Source organism: Myotis davidii, unplaced genomic scaffold, assembly GCF_000327345.1.
Source record: "Myotis davidii unplaced genomic scaffold, ASM32734v1 scaffold545, whole genome shotgun sequence".
Taxonomy (NCBI): domain Eukaryota; kingdom Metazoa; phylum Chordata; class Mammalia; order Chiroptera; family Vespertilionidae; genus Myotis; species Myotis davidii.
The window spans coordinates 595308-611573 of record NW_006296634.1 but is presented as its reverse complement, the minus strand read 5'-3'; the positions used below and the strand labels follow the sequence as shown (position 1 = coordinate 611573).

At 43.7% G+C, this 16266-nt stretch overlaps 1 protein-coding gene across 2 annotated transcripts in view; it reads left to right on the top strand.

Moving 5' to 3' along the window:
- The first annotated feature begins 6746 nt into the window (after nt 1-6746).
- Nucleotides 6747-16266, top strand: part of CYSTM1 (cysteine rich transmembrane module containing 1) — a 36719-nt gene continuing 27199 nt past the window's right edge. For both annotated transcript variants that reach the window (XM_015569621.1, XM_015569620.1), the window contains exons 1-2: nt 6747-6807; nt 6916-7137. In XM_015569621.1, the coding sequence (XP_015425107.1) occupies nt 6759-6807; nt 6916-7137 (271 nt within the window). In that variant the 5' untranslated portion in view covers nt 6747-6758. The remainder of the gene's footprint in view (nt 6808-6915; nt 7138-16266) is intronic.

The window sequence follows — 16266 nt, the reverse complement described above, 5'->3', positions numbered from 1 at the left end:
AGTACTGTCTGCTTCAGCCATAATGAACCTGGTTTGTTGTGTTGCTTTTAATCCTCACCTAAGGATATATTGTTGTTGTTTTTAAATTGATTTTAGGGGGAGGGGGGAGAAATAATGATGTGAGAGAGAAACATCATTGGTTGCCTCCTGTATGTACCCCGACTGACTGGGGATTGAACCCAAAACCTCGGTATGTGCCCTGACCAAGAATCAAACCCGAAACCTTCGGGTTCTATCATCCTTTCCGTGCATGGGACAACACTCCAGCCAACTGAGCCACACTGGCCAGGGTATGAACTGGTTTAATCCCTCAAATGCGTTCAGCTCTTTCTCACAGATTGTTATTTCTGACCTGTGTGTATATGCTCAACTCTCAGTTGTTCATCACTTCCCTTCAGAAGCATTCTTGACCCCCCTGACCTGTGGCCTCTGCTTTGAGCTCACAGTACCAAGTGTTTCCTCTCTCAGCATGGTTTCCTAATTGCTGATGTTAATGTTTGTCTCTCTCACTAGGCTGAGAAGAAATTGTCTCTTTCTTACCATTATCTCGGTAGTGCCTGGAACCACTAATGTTGGGTCCACAGGTTTATAAAAACTGCAAACAGGAGATGATTAGAGCAGCACAGAACCAGTAATTCTAAAAGCTTTTTTTAGCCTAACCCTACCCAAAATTGTGGGTATGAGAATCAAGAAAAATTGAGGGACCTAGAATATAAAATAACCTATTTACAAAGATCCTATTAAAAGGCCAGCTAATCAGGGAGTTAAAATAAGACACAGAGGAGGTCTTTAGAATAAGACCTGATCTCGTGTTTTTAAACTTTAAAGACAATTTGTAAATTCTCAAGAAGGATAGGGTAAGGATGGAAGGATGAGCAAGGTCTGGCTTTGACCATAGCTCATGTACAAGATGGGAAAGTCTGCATGTAATCAAGGGAATTTTGCTTTTTTTATCCCACATCTGACTTCTCAGTTTGAAGTAGAAAGAAAACATTTAAAGAACAGGGATCTGAGGTGTCTTGTGAAATAAAACAACACACAATTACAAAAATCACTGTGAAAAGCAGATATAAAACAGGTTACCAACAAGGAAGAGATTACTAATTGGAAGAAAATCAGGGTACTGGAAGTGGATAGGCAGTCTACAAAGGCATGTAGCATTAGAAAAAAAAAAGTGGTAGCATGAAAAGCAATAAGAAAACTTGCTTGGCCGGTGTGGCTCAGTGGTTGAGCATCTACCGATGTACCAGGAAGTCAAGGCACATTCCTGGTCAAGGCACATGCCTGGATTGCAGGCTCGATCCCCAGTAGGGAGAGTGCAAGAGGCAGCCTATCACCGATTCTCTTTCATCATTGATGTTTCTATCTCTTCCTCTCTCTTCTCTGAAATAAATAAAAATATATACATTTTTAAAAAGACCATAAAGGTTTCCTTAGTCAAACTTTTAGAAATACAAAAATGAATATAAATAAATAACAACTGCCTATCATTCCAATCAGATATTTCCTTCTACCCAGATTTTATCTGTGTGCTGTTACTGTATGACTTAAAGTGTGAAAATCTTAATGTACGGCTCAGTGAGTTCATAGCATTCATGTGAACATGACTCAGCTCAAGATGTAGACATTTCCATTATCCCAGAAGGCTGTTCTTGTGCCTCTTTCAGTCAATATTTTTAGACTCATTTTGGCAGTTCTTGAACCTCACATAAATGGGATCATACAGTGTGACGTCTGTTGAGTCTGGCTTCTTTTGCTCATCTTTGTCTGTATTTGTTATTATAAGAACTCTTAGCTCCTCCCCCACCACACACACACATTATTGTATGTAATATTGTGGGGCTTTTTTTTATTATTGCTGAGCAATTTTCTGTTATCTAACTAAACCATAATCTATCGGTTCTGCTCTTGGTGAACATTTGGATAGTTTTTAGTTTGGAGCTATTATAACTAAAGCTGCTTTGAACATTGTTACATATGTCTTCAGTGGACTTAGGCACTCATTTTATCTCAGTATAGATCTAAGAGTAGGGTTGCTGGGTCATAAGATAAATACTGCCAAATTCATGAGTACATTATGTACTTCCAAAAGCTTGATTGTTTAGCGTTCATATATAAATCCATGATATTGTGGGTTATTTTTTGTTTATAAGGATGAGGATCAAGGTTTATTTCCCCACCCCCACAAGAATATTGTGGAATGAACTCAGAAAGAGTCTGGAGGCTTTGCTAGAAATAAAGACTAAAAATTTATTCAAAGGTCAGGGTTTGCAAGCTGGAAATACAAGTAGGCAATATCCAGAGTGTTTTGAAGAAGAATGCTAAGAGTTCTCATAGTAACAGGTACATTCTTGAGAAAGGGTAATCCTCTAGATGACCGTTTGGTCTAGATAATGGATGTCACGTGGTCTGGATATGTGAACATTCCTTCTGTAGTCCTTTAGTGGGCAATCGGGGTTATCTGGAGGTTTGCTATATATCAGTATTTATATTAAAGAAACTTGGGATCATGCTGAATATGTGGCTTTAAATTTTTCTTCCAATTAATATTACATAATGCTTCAAAAACAAGTCAAAATGACGGCGAAAGAACTATGTAGATGTACTATAATTTATTTAACTCTTTTCTCTTGTTGGATATTAGGGTGTTTTATTTCTGTTTTCTGTGTTTTTCTTCTACTTTGTCTTTTACAATGCATGCTCTCTCTAAATGTCTGATAATCTTTGTCCATTCATTTATGTATGAGGTAATAAAAAATTGATTAAGAGATCTGTGTATATGGGCTTTACTGTGAGGTGACTGGGCGAGTCATTTCTTAGAATCTCCTCCGCTTTTAGTTATCAATACTTTTTTTCCACTAGGTCTCTTTAGTTTTTCCAGGGGAAAATTCCCCAGTGTGCTGCTTACAGATTCAATGCCAGGCTACCAGGTAATTTTAAAATAATAACGGAAAGCACTATTCTTTCCTACACCTCTACTTTGATGAGGTTTTTGATAGTGATTTTATCTCCATGGACCACTTTCCCCCCAAAAATAGTTACTGCTTTTCTCATTGTAGCGTTGAATATCTGCTAATACTGTCACTGAACATGTCTTGAATGGGATCTTTGGATAGCAGTGGTCATTCAATACAATCTATTAATGGATCTTGGCTGCTACTCCATTTGCACTGTCTCTTTTTGGAGCTTTGATTTGTCTTTAAGGCTACAATTTCTACTGTTTACATTGGGTCCTTCCAGTAGGACTTACATTTCACCTGACCAAATTTATAAGGGAAAACGTTCATATTACAAAGTTTAGTATCGTACCTTAAATTTAAAGCTCATTTGTGTTTTATGTTAAGTGGTTTGTACTAGACTGTGTTAGTGTTAGGCAGTTTTTTATATTGCTTTGTTCCTGTACAAGCTTGAGAATAATTGATTCCCATCAGGGAGGTCCCGCTTCTCAAAAGGACTTTGATCCCAGCACAGATGCTGTTTCTGTGACTTTTGCTGTTCTCTTTCTCTTACTGTTTTGTTTTTGTTCTTGTTTAGAGGAAACTGAAAATAGATTCAGATTTTTATTCCTCTAAGGTGACTGTGTCTTAGGAACACAAGGACAGAGTTTGCAGGGAGGGGGGCTTGCAGGGGGGTATGGCAGCTAGAGCACCTCTATGGCTTGTGCTCGTTAAAGCACCTAGTGCCTCAGAATAGTACAGTGGATTTTCCCTCCTAGACACTATGATTCCTCAGGCAGAGGGAGAAAGGTATACACCAAAGACAAGAGGGAAACATGACTGAGGAAAAGGAAGGAGAACACATACATTCGGGAGAGTTTTGAGAGTCCCAGGGAGAGAACTACATGGGATAATGAATAGATGCAAATAGATGGATCAAGAAAAGTCATGAAATATTGAGGTCTGAAGTTCTGAGGCTAATTAGTATTGTAAGGTCTTATTGGACTAATCGAGTTAAACTACAGTTTTGGTGGGATAAGGTCAGTCTGAAAGACCCCTCTCCCCCAGTACACACACTAAATTATAGGAAAGAGTAAGCCATGGCAGCTGTGTTCTACTTCTGTGACTTAAAAAATTAAGTAATGGAATGACCATAAAGGGGTTAATAAAACGGATTTCTGTGTTGACCAGGGCTCTCTAGGTTTTCCACAGGTTTTTCCAAAGCCTTCTCAGAAGGAGAGAGGACATACAGACACGGTCAGCAATTACACATGCCCCAAGGCATGGGATGATTGCAGTTAGTCCCAGTGATCCTTTGCATTAGGGTCAGGAGGCAGGCCATTCCCAGGTCAGAGGGTGAGGCCATGTTGGCATAGACCAGAGAACAGAGAAGGGAAAGAATTCTAGTTCTTTTCTGAATTCCTGTCAATCCCCTGGGAAAATAAGAGATCTCCAAAATAGGGAACAGACTGCAATTGCGGTCAAAATAGATGCCCTCAAACCATTCTGATTCTGTATTTAAAAGTTTCAATTTTCACCTCCCTCAAGTGACACTCTCCCCACTCCCTCCTTCTACTGCGTTTAGGCCCCTACTCCTACCCAACATTCTGTTTACTACTTTTTCTAAAAATCACTATCCTTATTGTTTGTTTTTTTTAACCAGTTACTCAAGAGAAGAGTATGAGCTGTATTCATATACCCCACTGTGTAGCACAGTGTCAGACACAGTCAGCACTGCATGATGCATGTGCGTGGTTGAATGTCATTCAGAAGGTTCCTAGGATTGTAAATCCTATAGAGGCAGTTTAGGTTAGGCTGGGCTTCAGTGTGATTTAAGAGCCTGTTATAAATCATCTGGCTCTAGCCAGTTTGGCTCCGTAAATAGAGCGTTGGCTTGCAGACTGAAGGGTCCGGGGTTTGGTTCCGGTCAAGGGCACATGCCCAGGTTGCCGGCTCGATCCCCAGTGTGGGGTGTGCAGGAGACAGCTGATCAATGATTCTCTCTCATCATTGATGTTTCTATCTCTCTCTCCCTCTCCGTTCTTTTCTGAAATCAATTTTTTTAATTAAAAAAAATAATGGCAATTTAAAAAATAAGATCTATAATAATAAAAGCATAATATGCTAATTAGACCAGCACAGATCTAATCGGGTTGAAGCCAGGGCTGCGAGGGAAGCCTGGGTCCCAGGTGCCAGAGGGAAGCTGGTGCCGGCAGCTGAGGAAAGGAAGGTCTACTCTTGCACGAAATTTCATGCATTGGGCTCTAGTAAAATAATAAAATAAAATAAATAAGTAAAGTCATCTGAGGATCCTTCTTTCTGCTCTGCCTTTCTCAAGTGCCTACTTCATTTTGAGACTGGCTCCCTCACGAGGTCTGAACATTGGCTGTCAGCAACTTTGTAGGACATGTCCTTGCCAGACTTTATGTGTGCCTGTGCTAAGGGGAAGGGGACGTTGGGAGTGTGTTAGAGAGCCCCCACGCGTTTAGCTGACCAGACCACTTCAGGACCAATCCCAGTGGCCAAGGATGCCATTTGTGATAGGCTTAACCCTGGATTCCTTTGAATCAATCTTGATGCAAAAGGACGGGTGACCTGGACTGACTTAGGTTAAGTTGGAGCTGGTACAGGATAAGCTTCCCTAAGTACATGAACTGCAGGAAGAATGGATGATGCCTAAACTGGAAATCTGACTCCTGTTACTAAGGGAGGATGTGGTTGTTGTGTGGGTAGCCAACAAAGTCTGTTAATTTTAATTCAGATTTTTCTGAGGATCCTTACTTAATGGCTATTCTGTTCTTAATGTAGAGTCATATAGAGTCACTTATTTGCATGTTATGAAAAAGAATTAAGTAAAATTTAGTAAATACTAAGTATTTACTAAATTAAGTATTTACTGAGTATTTAGTAATATTCAAAATAATAAGTTTTGGGTATGAGACTGTTCCCTCTATTAACTTACTATTTATTAGGGATAGAAGAAACGCAAATAGGTAAGAAGTTTAATAGCAATACTAGAGATGGGTAATAGCACAAGGCAGCAAGATGACAGGCATCTCCCTGTTCATCCGGTGTGGGCTTTGCATTCCCCGTAATGCTTTCCTCTGGAAGTCATTGTGTTGGGCACTGTGGCGGCCACAGCATGACGGAAATGAGGTGCTGGCCCTGCAGACTAGAAGCCCAATCAGGGGAATGGTTAACAGGCTGGGAAGCAATGGCCTCCCTCACAGAAGCAAGCCACTGAGAACAGGAACCTATAAACACAAGTGGGGGTTCCTGGTGAGCCGCTCCAAGGTCCCAGCAGCCTGCATGGTCAGGGGAGATGCTCAGCATCCTCGGTAGACAGCTCTGCCCGTGTCCAGAGATGACTGAGCAGGCTGCTCAGCTGCTTAGAGGTATGGGTCCGGGGAGCAACCAGATCACCCAGTGCCCAGGGCAGTGGCGGCAGTTACACACTTTGGTCGGTCGCTGCTGGCAGTGCTGCTTGTTAGAAAACCCCATGTGGCCCAACCCTGTTTATTGGAGGACTGCTAGTACTGGGTCAGCGTCTGCTGATCTGACTTATAATTAGTGCTTTTAGACCTTGTGCTTTCTTCTTAGAGCTGTCCAGTCACATTTATGGACATTTCAGGCAATTGAAACACAAAATAATATCCTGTTCTTCACTCAACACATTTATTGAGGTCCCTGCCTTGTACCAGGCACAATGCTAGGGTCATGGTGATGATTCAGAAGAGGCCTGATCTCTGCTCTCCTAGCCTATCGTCTAGTGGGGAAGTCAGACAAAGGCAAATAAACAGATACGGAAGATATTTGCCAATTATGATGGTGAGAAGGAAACACAATGGGCAGAGCTGCAGATTTGCAAGAGGTTTGAAATACCTTTACGGCATTTTATAAAAGATCTCTTGGGTTGAAATTCCGTTTCCTAATGATTTCCACTGGTTAAATGCAAATAATTTTTTTCTTTGTCTTTTAGGTATATTCTGCAGTTCCCTAATGAACCCAGGGAACCCTCCACCGTATTCGGGCCCTGGTCCGACGGCCCCGTACCCACCTTATCCACAACCACCAATGGGGCCTGAAGCCTACCCTCCAGGACCTATGGGAGGACCTTACCCCCCTCCTCAGGGGTACCCCTACCAAGGATACCCACAGTATGGCTGGCAAGGCGGACCTCAGGAGCCTCCTAAAACCACAGGTATGTGACGGGTGTGTGTGTAGGTGGATATGTGGGGCGGGGCGTGCGCAGTCCCACGTCACCAAAGGAAGGGTTTGCCAGTTTTCTTTGGCAGAGAAGAAACTCTGGCCTTTGTGTGCCGTGGTTGACATTCTCAAAGCTTGGTGAGTGCTTAGGGTGGCTTCTTATTCCTGAGAGGACTTCTTTCTCAGGAAACCGGAGTCAGTTCTGCCTACTTTCTTCATTTCTCTTGCTCCCTGTGGGGCTGATGACTTCCAGGCCGACATGTGTTCTGGGCGCACCCCCTGGAGCGCCTGTGGGGGAAAGGACCAGTTGGCTTTTTGCTCTGGCCGTCAGTTTTGTTTTTCAGGTTTAGCCTGTTGGGGTTATTTTCTCTTAGCTTGTTGACCCTCAAGTCATCCTCTTGCCCCTACTTTCGGGGTTGGTTTTCTTTACTAACACGTTTTCCTAATTCTGTTTAACCTGCTGGCTGAGTTCTCAGCTGGCTTGTGAGTCCTTGTGTGCTGGAACAGTGCTCCTCAACATTCACTCTGCACACCAGCGCCAGTCCCTGAGCAGCTACTGGGCTCTGATGAGATAAGCACAGAAAGTGAGAGTAAACATTCAGAAACATTTAGAGCAATTTGGTATTTCCCTGACATTCAAGCATGTGAGCTTGCATTTTACAAAAGTATCAGTTTATGAAGGGTTAAAAAGGAAATATCTTGAGAAGCACTGTACTGAATGTCTTGGTGACTGCTAGGACTGGCTCAGAACCTTTGTGGAATAGTCGCTCTCTTACAGCTCTTTCAGCTTAATTTTTACTGAGTGCTTATTATGTGCCATGTGGTCTCCTAAGAGCTTTATATATACGTTAACATTTAATCCTTGCAACAATCCTATGAGGTTATTCCCATTTTATAGTGAAGTAATTGAGGCACAGAGTGGAGTAATGATTTGCCCGAGGTCACCCAGCTAGAAGTGGCAGATCCCAGAATCTAATTCAGTTAGTTCAGCTTAAGAATCTTGTACATGTAACTTCTTGCTGTACTCTTGTCTCTCTCCTGTCCGTTCTGACCCATATTCATCTGAATTTAGGGCCTCAGTCTGCCTCTGAGATTTTCCTAAAGCTTAACCCCTTATTAATCAAAAGTACTAACAGAATCAATAGTTTATTTTATTTCAGGATTTGAGGATTCTTTAGAATGGGTGGATTCCGTGGAAGAAAAATACATTTGAGGAATTTTACACTCAATATGGGAAAGATAATACTTTTATAGTGTCAGATCAGAGGCTGTGCTAAGATTGAATAGATGTTCATACCTTTAAAAGATTTGGTTTATTGTGAAGGAAAGCTTTTACAATCCAAGATTCTGTTTTGCTATAAATTTTAAATAGCTCGTGCTCAGAAGAGTGCAGGAAGTATAGCCAGTAAAATCAGAGTAGTTGGCATTCAGGTCTGTGACATCAGAGGGGGATTTCCTGAAAGTAAACCTCAGGTTCCAGTTTTCTGCTTCAAGACAAGGTAACCCTGTGATGAATAAAAGAAGGCAGACTGAAAATACCACATAATGTATGATTCTAGTTAAGTGCAATTCAAGAACAAGCCAAAATAATCAATAGTGATGAAGATCAGAATTGTGTTTACTCCTGGCTGTGGAGTAGGGGGTGCAGGTGGGGTTGGTTATTGATTGGGAAGGGCACAAGGGAACTTTCTGGAGTATTAGGAATCTTCTTTACCTTAATCCGGGTATAAACATTCTTTAAGCTGTACATTTACTATTTGTGTACTACCTTAGATGTTATATGTCAATGAAAAGAAAAGTCAGCCTAGTATTTGGGTTATCTAGTAGATTCAGCCCAGTGCCTGCCTGGTGTTGTCTTCCAGGCATAGCCCTCATGGTCTATAGTGTGTAGGCCATTTCTAGACCTGTATTCTTTATACTGACTGTAACTAGCATTCGATAGATGTGGAACTTTATAGAGCTTATCTAGAGTAAGTGCTTCCTGGGCTTGCAAAACATACAGACTTCATCTTCTTTCTTTACCTTTGGTGTTATATCAGCCTTTTGAGAAAATAATATCTTAATTCTTCTTAGGGTGAAAAGGCTCTGTTTATTTTATTCAATATAATAAAGAGCTAATATGCTAATTAGACTGGACAGCGGCACGACCTTCCGGAACCACCAGTGGGCAGGGGGCAGGGCCTCGAGGTCGCTGGGGCTGTGAGGGCTGAGGCAGCCAGGGCTGTGAAGGCCTACTCTTGCACAAATTTTGTGTATCGGGCCTCTAGTTATTTCATAAATGTATTTGACAGCTATTTAATGTTCTTTCCTTCGGGATTTTTTTCTCTGTTTTCTCTCTTTCCCCCTCCCTCCACATGGCCCTTCAGTGTGTCTGCCTTGGGCCTCCTTACAGCATGACAGCCTCAGATAGTGGGCTCCTTCCATGATAGTGTGCAAAAGTGGAAGCTACCAGGCCTTTCTTTAAAAAAATATTTTTTAAATTAACTAACTTATAATTTTGAAACAATTTTATTTGTCAAAGCAGCCACAGGGTCTACCTAGCATGTGTTCTAGGGAAGGGGAATAGATCACTCCTTGCTGGCAGATTGGCAAGGCCACACTGCAAATGGCATATGGATTGGGAGACCTTTGGGAACACTACCACAAGTCCCAGTGGTGAGGATGAACTGTTCAGTGGGAGCATGTAAAGAACAAAACTTCTAGGTTCTTGTAAAAATGCCATAGTAACAGACGGTTTAAAGTTAAAAATTAAACACAACAGTATCTCCAGTGTCATGTCAGAAAATTGGCAGTCTGTCTCGTTAAGGAACATTCTGTGAATTGGTTAGAAAGTCATGAAAGAAGAGGTTTTTAATTCTGTCATCAAAATTGAAATGACTCCCACTCAGATACCTTAAATCATCAGAAGTGGGAGAGGCCTCAGATGATCACCCAGGTTAATCACTGTTCTACGCTCCTAGCAGACATCACTAATCAATTGTGGCTCTTTCTGCTCAGCCCACATGTGGCTTCGGCCACTCTGAATAAGCTTGAATTGTTAGGTAAGAGGAATTCAGTTACTATTCCTGCTTGGCTAACCTCCTTTTTTTTTTTTTTTAGAGATATTCAAAGTGAAACCCAGAGAGGCTTAGTGAGTTTTGGCTTGGATATAAGTCTTGATGCCAAGCTAAGTACGTATTTCCTCCTGATGCTTTGCTGCTATAATCCAGCACAGATCCCACAGTGATTGTCAAACACCCACCAAAAGAAAATACCCCCTTTTCAGCAATTCCCTCCCCTGTCTCCCTCAGCCCCCACCCTTACCCCAAAACCCTATTAATTACAGCAGGGCACCAGATTCCTAGTAAACAGAGGTAAGTAGAGTGTGAGCAAGCTGGATTCAAACCCCGGGAACCCTAGGATCTGGCAGGTTACTGAACCTCCCTGTTTTGAATGTGCCTGCTTCCCCTTGTAAGCTTCACGAAGGCAGTTGTTTCTCTACTTCACCTCCTTCCAGAGCACCTGGAACAGTGCTGACACAATGTTTATGCTCAGTGAGTATGTGTTGAATGAGTGGCAAGATCACTATTTTGAAAGGTGGTTGTGACTTCATGTTAGGTATCTGGTCCCTTTTCCTTCCCTTACTAGCTAACACTTTTGAATCCAGATATTGGGTTTTATACATGCTCTTCTGGGTTCAGACTGTGATATCTGGCAACATAATGATTTAAAATAAAACAAATTCTGCCCAGCTGGTGTTGCTCAGTGGTTGAGCATCAACCTATGAACCAGGAGGTCACTGTTTGATTCCCAGTCAGGGCACATGCCCAGGTTGTGGGCTCGATCCCTAGTAGGGGATGTGTACAAGGCAGCTGATCAGTGATTCTCTCATCATTGATGTTTCTATCTCTCCCTCTCCCTTCCTCTCTGAAATCAATAAAAATATATTTTAAAAAATAAAACAAATTCTACTTCAGCTGAGTCCTCGGGATGCCCCCATGGAGACCAAAGGCCCAGCTGGCCTTCGCCTGGGTTTCTGAGCCTGTAGGTGGGGAACGAAAAGTGACCCTGTTGTGGTTCTTTGTAATTTGAAGAAGCGAAAGCAGAGTGCCCGTTCCAGGAGTGCCCCGCTGGGTCACTGGCCAGCCAGTGAGAAGTCAGGAGCGGCTTCCCCTTTAGTCCACAGTCCCATACGGGAGAGGGGGAGGGGCATGTGTCTCCCGCACACTTTCTTGGTGTCTGACATTGCTCTCAGTCAGCGTGAGGACAGAAGAGGAAGGAATTGAACGGTCTGGCGTCTCTGGCTCATTGGCTTGAGGTATGGAATTACAGCCTGGCGTGTTTGAGCCTTTTATGCCTTTCTTCATCAGAAACTCTGATCAGGCATTTTCATTGCCCTGGGAAGCCTTTCTAGCATAGAGTCCAGCTCAGTACCATCTTCCTTTGCCAGGTATCAGGTGACAGAATGTCCCAGCAAGGACGCTGCATGGTGCCACCAAAAGCCGCATTGGCTTAGGAATCTAGGTTTAGTTTCTCCGGTTCCCTGTACTTCTGTTTCCTTATCTGTGAAACTGGGATTGCAGAAATGTGGTGAAGAATAAAGTAATATGTACAGTGTATGGCACTTTGACGGGCATTGAGGAAGTTAGTACCCTTTTGCAGCTCAAAACATCTTTCTGAATTTTTGCTTGTGGGTGGATGGGGGTGGTGAAAACAGGAAGTTCTCATGGGGAAGGTGGGGAAGACAGGGACTGAGGGTCATTCCTGATCTACACTGAGAATTCCCACTGGCCTGAGGCAGCTGTGGGCAGCCCCAAAGTCATCCCATCTACTGTCATAGCCACATAACTGGCTCCCTCCTCTTGCCCCTGCTGTCTTCTACCCAGACCCGATTAAAAGCCAGAATTTTTGCAGTGACTAGCACAGTCCTCTATGAGTAGGCTGCCTCCCTTTCACCTCCCCACCTTACAGAACCCAAGTTTGTGTGCCTGATGCTTCGAAAGCCAAAACTCAAAATGTCAGAGTTTGGAGTAAGGAAAGTTTATTGACCAACTGAGAATCTGGGAGACTTAATAGTGCCTCAAATCCCTCTTATTATTCCCTGGACTAGGTTAAGGGATTTTAAGGAGTTAGGGGGACCAAGTGTGCCAAAGGCCTGGTGAGGCAAGTTTTAATTGGAGGACCTTGGAACTTGGCCATTTATGGTAGGAGGAGTCAGCACTGGATCTTCCTGGACAGCGGACCCTTCACTTCTGAAAGGGCACCGTGTTCAGGTTCCGGTTATATCCAGGTCCTTCCGTGTATGTATGTGTGTTGGGGAGAGAGCTTGGGGTGGCTTACGGGGCGGTGGGGAGATGGGGACAGGTGGTGAGACCGGTTCCAGGTGCAGCTGGAGGCCAAAGTTCTCTTCTCTGCACATGCTTCAGCTGCATGACCTGCAGTTTTGGTCTCTTGTGACTGAAAAACAACTCAGTGTCTTGTTAAACAGGACAGGACCATTTGAAGCTATTTCTGTGGTTACACCTGCAGGCTCTGCTCCATCTTCACAGGCCAACTGTTCACTCACCAGGCCACTCCCCCTGCTGGGCCTTTGTTTTTGCCTGTCCCTTTCCTTCTGCCTTTCGCTTGCCTCAGAAATCTGTGCAGCTTTTTGCCCTGTCTTGATTCTTGCTCAGCTGTTACCTAGTCAGGGAGGCCTTTCATTCACCTCCCTACTCCCTCTGCCCCAAGTTGGCTCTCTCTGGCCCTGTGCTTCCCCCTCTTTTCCCTACTTCCCATGCTTTACGTGTTCCTTGGCTGCCTTTTCCCTCCTACTGGAATATAAGCTCCTTGAAAGCAGGGACTTGGGTATGTTATTCCATTACTCAAACCAAGGAGTTGTTGAATGATTGTGCCCCACTCCCTGCATCCTCTACCTGCACAGGTATCTTGTGAGGCATTCTCCTTCAGGCCTTGGGTTCCTTTCCCTCCTCATCTCCTCTCAGAATCCTGCAAGTGGCCCTGAGGAGCTGCTGCTAACAGGTTTTGCTGTGTGTCAGGCCTGTGCTGAATACTTACATCCTTCATCACTTATTTAGCATGAGGCCCTATGACGTGGGTCTTATTAAAGACGGGAGTTTACCCAAAGTCAGAGCTGGGCAGTGGCAGAGCAAGCCCAGGATAAGTGGTATTATCCCAGAGTTTACAGACGTGGAACTGGAGTCTCGAGAAGCTACAGTGCCTTGCTCAAGTTCCCCCGGGTGTCTGACCCAGAGCTGACGTGCTTCCATGTGTCATGTGGCTCCCATGGATCAGTACAAATATTTTACAACTTCATCTTCCTATTTCCCTTGGAAACACCACTCACTCGTTCAGTAATTGCCAGTTAAGTGCTCTCTGTAATTTAGTGCCAGGCACTAAATATGTTACCATTTCTACTTAGGCCTTATTCAGGTGCTCTGTGTACACTATCTTATGTAATCCATACAGCAGTCCTAGTGGTTTTCCATGTTAGAGATGAGGAGACTGAGATTCAGAGAAATGAATTAATTTACCTAAAGTCAAGTAGTAACTCGCCGAGCCATGAATTTAACCCAGGTCTGCCTGATTTCAAGTTTTATTCCTAACTTTTATGCTCTTTTGTTTTCCATTAGGGAGTATTCTTAAAATACTTCAAAATTAGCAATAACAAGCATAGGTCACAGCAAGAAAGAAGGTGGGCTCTATGCGTAAGAGGAGTTCCCTCTGGGGACACTCAGTTGCAGCTCTTCCTTCTCACAAAAGCAGTTGCGGTTGGTCTTGCGTAAGCGTACTGGGCTCTTAGCACCAACTTTGACTCTCAGTCCACATACGTGTGAATTCAGGCTTTAACTTGCCAGGCCTGCTCAGGTAGGCCCGACGCTTCCTTAAAGTCCCCCTGGTGACGGCACTAGGTCTCCTGGACCTGAGGGTCATGAGGACACTGGGGGACTGTCTGCTCCTAAAGATGGCCTGAGGTTTTTCATCCTCTCAGACAGAGACACCGTCTGTTTTAGTCAAATACTTCATGCAAAACATTCTCTTTTGCTTTTCAAAAGCCTTGGCCTGCCCAGCACTCAGGGGTAATGGAGTATGAAAGGCAACTATTCTTTGCAGGTCCAGTTTGCTCAGCTGGCCGGGGGATGTGCCGGGCGCCTGCTGACTGGGCCAGGCTGGGTTGGCCAGACCTGGCTGGCCTGGGGGAGCGGAAATGTTTGAAGTCTTGCCCTGCTCACAGGCTGGTTTGCTTCATTGTTCTTCTTTGCCCCCTTGCATCCAGGTGCAGCCTGGGTTTTCTGCTCTACTACTACTTTTCTCAGTTTCAAAACATAACATACACATTCCCTTCACTTCTCACATAAACTTTTAAAAGTTTAGGTTGATATAAACAATGAGGAAATTGGTTTGGTGGGCAAGATAAAGAAGCCTGCTTCGGGTAAAAGGCATCTCAGGGAACTAGAAGGTGGGGGTGGGCTAGAGTAGGTCATTCTCTAGGATTGGAGCCCAGGCTGTAGTGGGGCCCACCCTGTGAGTGTGGGGTCACTTAGGGTGGCAGGGATCTTTCCTAGGATTTATTCTTCCAAATAATAATAATGAGGCATTAGCTGGCCGGCTCCAGGATCTGTGCCCAGGCGGTGTGGCATGGCGCCCATAGGCTCCTGCTGCCCGGTGGTCAGGGTGGTTAGCCACGGGGAGGAAATCTTCATTCTGCTTATATTGTGGCTCCAGAGTTGAGAAGTGCTGAAATGTGGGACATCATGACAGGATTGGTGTCTGAGTCACCAGTGAGGGCTTAGCCTGGCAGGCATAACACAGATGTGGTGACCAAGTCCAGCTCGATCAGGGACCGGAGAGTGGCTTCTCCAAACCTGACTTTCGAGGCTCAGCTCTACCCAAGGCTGCGACTTCCGGGTTACACCACAGTCCTTGGACACAGAAAGGGGGCCTCCTATTTATTCTTTAAAAACATTTTTATTGATTTCAGAAAAGGAGAGGGAGAGAGACAGAGAAACATCAGTGATGAGAGAGAATTATTGATCAGCTACCTCCTGCACGCCCTGTACTGGGAATCGACCCCACAATCTGGGCATGTGCCCTGACCGGAATCAAACCATGAACTCTTGGTTCATAGGTCAATGCTCAACCACTGAGCCATGCCAGCCGGGCAGGGGACCTCATTTATAAAAGAACTTTTAAAATTACAGAAACATCTCCTATAGAATGTAAATAATACCCATAATCTTGCTATCCAGAGATAGTTGTCAACATTTCGATATAAATCTTTGGTGTACTTTTAGTTTTTTTATGATGCAGCCCCTTTTGGAAGTTCAACCAGTGTGTTAATCTCTACCCTTGGGGTATATTTACAGCTAATATCATGCCACATGAGAGTATTGTTGGGCAGTTTTTGTTTTCTTCTTTATTCTAAATTCATCAAGTCCGGTCTCCTCAGCAGCACCTCAGCCCTATAGGACATGCAAGTCCTTGCTGAGGAGCAGTGACCACTCTTCATTGAAGTGTCCGTTTCAACACCACTGATCATGCGGGGCTTTCTTTCCCCCACTCTAAATTATTCTTGTTTTAAAAAATCTTAGTACAGACTTGATGTGGTGAGCACACAGTACAGTGTACAGATGATGGTTGTGGAATTGTGTACCTAAAACCCCTATAATTTTGTTAACTAGTGTCACCCCAATAAAGTCAATAAAAAGGAAAGTAAAATAAAAATCTCAGTACAGTGCCGGGAGCCAGTCCATCCTTGCTGTTTCAAGGGACCTGGCATATATGGCATACTGTTCTTAATATGTTTGCTCACCTTCTTGGCACTATGTGTTTTAACCAAGGTCACCTCTCCGAGAAAGGTTGTTTCCCCAGGTAGAGATTTTCCCCTGAAGTTAGGGAGGGAATAAAACCGCTTCACTAAGTGCCAGGCCGGTAATTAATCTCTTTAACTACAAACAATCATGCTTAAGCTACATAATCTTTACTCCCTGGAATGGAGATAAGAAACACCCTAACCTTTGGACTAGAGATTGATAGGATTGAATCAACTGGTATAAATACAGATGCAACAAGACAACAAAAGACAGAACCTAGACACAGAACCTAGACACAGAACCTAGAGACAGAACATGGCAAAAGATCCTGG